Consider the following 5,937-nt stretch of genomic DNA (forward strand, 5'->3'; position numbering starts at 1 on the left):
GGAATGTCCATGTAACTTTTATTTTGCAAGTTTGCGATCCTCCCAATCCCTTGCGTCACGATCAAATCGTCAGATTATTGAAATGCACACTTTTCAGCATGTAATCAACCCACCATTTCGTAATCTGACGCGCTCGAGTAAATCCACCTATCAATTTTTTTTTACTATTCTGATCAGCTCTACTATGCGCGCGGCTCTACATAGATGGCTTAGATTTGGCAGAGGTACTCACCAGGAGGCAGGGTATGCCTCATATGTTAATCTGACGCGCTCGAGTAAATACCCGAATCCCCTCTTGGGCTCCCCTACTATATAAGATAGTAGAAATTAAAATACCATTTTTGAATTTTAACATTTATTGTGAAGAAAACAATGGGACTACTAGGCCTTACATACCAAATAGCTTACGGAGAGAAGTATTTGACAAATTGCATAGTATAAGTCATCCAGGTATCAGAGCTTGTTGTTGTTGTAGCAGCAGTACTCGACCCTCCGGGGTTTCGTCAAGGGTCATCANTTTCGTCAAGGGTCGTCTTCGTCCTCTGACTCGACAAGCCTGAGGCCGAGAAAGCGGGCAGCGTCTATAGGCGCGGTCCATAGTGCTTCTGGTGTCAGGGTCGTGGGGTTAGAGGCGCATGCGAAGAGGTGTTGGGTGTTGTGTGGACCTTGCCCGCATGCAGGGCATGTGTCTGCCACTTCTGGGTTCAGCCGGGAGAGATAGCTGTTTAGTCTGTGGCACCACCCAGAACGGAGTTGTGCTAGGGTGCACCACGTCTCTCTGGAAGTTCGGCTTCGTCGATGTTGATGGGTGGCGGTCGACCATCTAGAACGATGTTGTCTTTTCAGGTGCTAAGACCCGACCTAACTGCATCCGTGTGTAGGTGGTTAAGCGCCGCTCTGTATTTCTCTGCGTCGAATGGGTGGTCTACGAACGGCTCAACGTCGGATTTCCAGTCGTGCAGGTGACGTCTGACATGTCGGGGAGACGGTTCATTTCGAAGCAGGGCGTTATTGGGGTGATTTCCACGGTGACATCCCACGAGGAACTGCTTCGATAGCAACGTGTTGTGCTCTTTCAACGCTAGCATCTGGCTTTCTTGGTGGAGGTGATGCTCGGACGACATGAGATGGCAGCCTGTAGCCGTGCGTAGAGCTGCATTCTGGCATTTTTGTAGGTTTCTCCACTGTGTATCGCTGGTACCCGCCGTCCACACTGGCGGTGCGTAGTTTGCCACCGACCGGCCGATTGCTTTGTACGTAGTGAGTAGAGTTTCTTTGTCGGCTCCGCAAGTGCTGCCGGCTAGTGACTGGAGGACTTTGTTCCTAGCTCGCATATTTTCGCAAGTGGCTGAGGCGTGCGCAGAAAAGGAGAATAGGCTGTCGAACGTAACTCCCAAGATTTTGGGGTGGTTGACCGTAGGTATTTTGTTGCCATCGACGTAAACGTCCATCTCTAGCCTAACTTCCTTTGTCCAGGTGGTGAACAGGGTGGCGGTGGATTTCGCGGCGGAGATGGTGAGGCAGTGAAGAAATTTGCAAGATCGGTGAGATAGTCGCAGATTTTCCCGCACAGGCTGTCAATATTGGGGCCCGTCGCCATACTCGTGCAATCATCGGCGTAGCTCACCAAGTGAACTCCTGTTGGCGGCGGAGGGAGGTTGAACAGTGTTGGGGAGAGTACGCCGCCTTGGGGGACCCCCTGTTTAATCCTACGCGGATTGGACTTGGCGTTTCGGAATTCGACCGATGATTGGCGTCCACACAGATAGCTGGTTATCCACCGGTTCGTCCGGTCCGGAAGTGACGAGTCCAGGACGTCTTGGCAAAGGGTCGCGTGGTTTACCGCGTCGAAGGCCTTCGACAGGTCTACCTCGACTAGGACCGTCCTATCACAGGGTCGACGTTGGTTCAGACCCTCGCTTATCTGTGTGGTGATGGCGTTTAATGCAGTGGTCGTGCTGTGAATTTTGCGGAATCCGTGTTGGTATTGGCCTAGTTGCAGATGCTTCGTTAGACTGGGGAGGAGTAGTGCTTCCATTGTCTTTGCCACTGGAGATAGGAGGGAGATTGGCCGGTAAGAGTCTCCTGCGTCCGCCTTCTTACCTGGCTTAAGGAGGGGAATGATCCTACCCATTTTCCACATCTCAGGGATGGGTGGACAGGGACAAGTAGAAAGCTGCTTTGATGTACTCGACTCCCACTGATCCTAGCTTTTTCAGCATCTGCATCGAGATTCCGCCAGGGCCTAACGCCTTGGATGCTTTGGCGTTCTTTACAGCTGCCTGCGTCTCTTCTGGTGTAAAGCACGTTAGTGTGTCTCGGGGCGGAGTTTGTGTGCTTTACGTAGCACACTGCGGCGGGCTTTGTCTCTCTCCACGTGTGCAATAAACTGTCGGCGGAAAAAGCGCGCGCGCACGTCCGTGGCTCCGACGTGGTGGTATCGCCAAATGTAAGGGCAATGTTGCCCTTGCGTTTCGTCGAATAGGAAAGAGATTTTACTGTCGTCCACAGTTTGCTAGCTCTGCTGTAGAGATTGCAGGTCTTGAGGTGCTCATTCCACGTTTTCCGCTTGTGTTCGTTACCCAGTTTGTTAATGTCCTTGTTGAGATCCCTGATACGGGGATCACCAGGATTAGACTGGCGGATTCTATCACGCTCGGCTGCAAGTCCCGCCGCTTCAGCTGGAAAGCCCGGCGGATTTTGGCGATCCTACCGGCTGGTATAAAGCGCGCGGCTGCTGCGTTGATGATCCGGCGGATGTTGCGCTCAGCTGCACGTGCACATGTTGGTGGTGGAAGAGCAGAATTTGCGATCCGTGTGTTCCGCAAAACCGTCACAGTTGGCCTTCTTGGTGTTAATATACGTACGGTCTTCGGATGTGACAAAATCTCTTGGGTGGTCTATCGCGACTACTATGGGCAGGTGGTCTGATGCGAGCGTGAGCACTGGTTGCCAACCAATGCAATTTATCAGACCCCCGCTTGCTATAGTGATATCTGGCGAGCTGTAGCAGTGCAAAACGTTGAGTCGTCAATTTGTTCTGCGATTAGTGTACCCCGCTGGTCGTTGCCCAGGTTGGAGTGCCAGAGTTCGTGGTGCGCGTTAAAATCCCTTAGCACTGCCCGATTTTCGCCTTCAAGTAGCATACTTATGTTCGGGCGGTATCCTGCTGGGCAGCTGGTGGCAGGTGGTATGTACACGTTGACGACTTCTAGCTCAGTATCTCCCGACTTGATTGCCACATCTTGGTGCTCAATGAGTGTGTCGTAGGTGGCGATTCGGGGGGTAATGAGCCGGTATTGGACCGCGTTGTGCAATATAAGGGCAATGCCGCCTCCGGCGCCGCGAGGGCGGTCTCTTCGGATGACGTTGAACTCATCCTGACTCTGAAGGCTAGAGCTGGAGTGGAGTTTGGTTTCCTGAACCGCCGCGACTGAGATTTTGTTGTGCCTCTTGAAGCTGACTATCTCAGCGATCTTGCTTTGTAGTCCGTCGCAATTGAACTACAATAATTTTATGGAGTTGGGCCTGGTGATGGTTATTCGCGGGGTGAGGGAGTGCTGGCGTGCTGCCTGAATTGCTTGCTGTGCCGGTTGTGTTTGTCACCGGTGTGGGTGTAACCGTGGGCCGCGGTTGTGGGACTACCGCTGGCGTTGGCATTGGCACAGACGTAGGTGTAGGCGATTGGGGTTGTGTGGTAGCAGAGCAGCAGGCTGCAGTGAAAGCAGTACTCCATTCGCGATGGTGTTTGAGGCCGGAGCAGCTTTTCAGGTGGCACCAGTTGTTGCACGCGTTGCATCTTACTGATGTGGTGTTACGCCTTATCAGGTTGTTGCAGACGCTGCTTTGAGTGGATGTCCGGGGTCGTGTGCTGGGAGTTGGTCCACTGGTTGTTGGTTGGGCGGGCGCTGTGATTTGCTTGACCTTGGGTTGTCGGTCCCAACAGGAATCTTTATTTAAGGTTGATGGATGGCTCGCTTCCAATGGATGGTGGCAAGAAAGTGGCTGACTTACGTGTAATGATTTTGTATTACCCGCTTGTGGTGACTCAATTGCTGTCAAATGAATAGTCCATATTTGATGCTCACAACTTCTTTATTATACGCAACAACATGGCTAGGGATTTGCCAGAAGGAATGTGACGGCACCTTTTGCCTCTATTAATTTCCACTGAGGGGTGAGTATCGACTCCCCGAATGTCGTCAGCTTTTAATACAAGCTTTTAATCCACTTTAATTACTTGGTTGTAATTCCGTTCATGTGAGGGCTGATGAGTCTGGTTCGCTCCGTGTCCAATTCCAAAAAGAAAAATTTTTTTCTCGCCTCGTGTTATGTGACCACCGATTCTTTCATCGTTTTCATAGTGGCCATGTCAATTCGTGTCTATACCGATATGATGGTTCGTGTCTTGAATAACTATTGGTTACGTACATTCATCTGGCAATCCCCCCATTTTGAAGTTTAGCTTTGACAGTTTTGTTGTGTTTACATTTCTTATAATCGTTCTTATGTCTATTATTTGGGCAATAAAAATAATAGATCATTATCCCCCTCTCATCTTCAGCGACACGTTAACAAAAAAAATGTGGAGCGTTTGGTAGGGATATGAGAATGGTGGTTCGAATGCGATTCACGGGCTGTGGTTTGATCGACGTTAGACCATACATCGAAATCGTTCTAGATGATCTTCATCAACGTCATCCTGACTCGTTCAGTTCTTCTGTAAGCGCATATGTATGTACAAATGTTCCGTCTTTCGTATTAAGTTTCAGTACGCATTACATAAGCTACGGTAGATTAAAGGCATTGGTAAATGATTTGGTTATGAATCTTTTCTTGTTTGCTTTGATCGATTTACTAGCAATGCACTGAGGATATAATATAACACAACTATGGATATAACAAAAGTAAACTTAATTAATTTACTCCAGCCGGGTACTCTGTAATAAGGCAGAATCAATGGAATATGGAGGCCCGCTATATATTCATCGAAATTATTCAGAAGGCGAATGTACTGAATGAGTGAACGTGTTGTGATTAAATCGGCGGAATAATTGCGAAGCGTTCGGTGTTTAGCATCGATCAGTTCATATGAATTCGAACCAAGTTTCCGTGAAACATAGGCTATCATTTTTGGTGGGGGTAGTTTTTGTGCACGGCCACGGACTGTTTAGGATTGGGAATGTACACTTCCGAGCCTATCTCGAAATGGCGTTCTCTTTTGCGGGTAAATGCCCGTTGTGCGGTTTGTTGATATTGTTCGAACTGTTTGTCTCGAATTTCATCAGCCAGAACTTTACGCTGTTCCACATCCTGTGTATGGTATGGATTTATATCCAATAATAATTTATATTCGTTTCCATCTTTCACATATTCACGACCAGTGTGCAGGAAATATGGCGTGTAGCCCGTGGCTGACTGCACTGAAGCGTTAATATCATGAATAACACGAGACAGCTGGTTTTCCCAGGGGGAATGTTCGAGTAGGTCAGCCATGTGAGCACGTAATCCAAGTTTAATGCTTTTGTTTGTCGCCTCAACCTGATTGGCTTGTGGATGATACAAAGGCGTTTTCATGTGTTTGATGTTATAATCGGCGCAAAGCTTTGCGAAAGTTTGACTGATGAATTGAGTACCATTATCTGATATAATGAGTTCGGGGCAGCCATTCACCGTGAATATATGTCGAAGATAATTGACTACGGATATGGCGTTTGCATTTTTCATGGGCTGCGCCCAGACATATCGCGAGTAACAGTCGATGGCTACGAAGATCCATTGGTTACGATTTTTAGACATGGGCAGCTTACCGACGAAGTCAATCGATAATTGCCTACCCGGTCGTTTTGGTTCTCTGTATTCGCCGTGAGGTGTTTTGGTGCTCTCATTACTTGGTTTAATGCAATGGCATAGTTCACATTGCCGAACGTATTGGTA

The 5,937-nt window shown here is 48.8% G+C and overlaps 1 protein-coding gene across 1 annotated transcript; it reads right to left on the reverse strand.

The window, feature by feature from the left end:
* Nucleotides 1-303: 303 nt before the first annotated feature.
* On the reverse strand, nt 304-1,518 carry LOC108379925 (uncharacterized). Its single transcript, XM_017636291.1, has 2 exons — nt 995-1,518; nt 304-688 (listed from the first exon to the last, which is right to left on the reverse strand). The coding sequence occupies exons 1-2, from the start codon at nt 1,449-1,451 to the stop codon at nt 612-614; spliced, it is 534 nt and encodes a 177-aa protein (XP_017491780.1). The 5' UTR covers nt 1,452-1,518; the 3' UTR covers nt 304-611.
* Between the last annotated feature and the right edge of the window lie 4,419 nt (nt 1,519-5,937).

Source organism: Rhagoletis zephyria, unplaced genomic scaffold, assembly GCF_001687245.7.
Source record: "Rhagoletis zephyria isolate East Lansing unplaced genomic scaffold, Rhagoletis_zephyria_1.1 Rzeph_scaffold_17711, whole genome shotgun sequence".
Lineage (NCBI taxonomy): Eukaryota > Metazoa > Arthropoda > Insecta > Diptera > Tephritidae > Rhagoletis > Rhagoletis zephyria.

What these genes read in the sequence shown, in the direction of transcription:
- LOC108379925 (XM_017636291.1), bottom strand. Translation starts at nt 1,451, where the DNA reads ATGGACGTTTACGTCGATGGCAACAAAATACCTACGGTCAACCACCCC. An exon ending in CAATAACGCCCTGCTTCGAA is followed by an intron (nt 689 to 994) that starts ATGAACCGTCTC and finishes AGAAGTGGCAGA; the next exon opens with CACATGCCCTGCATGCGGGC.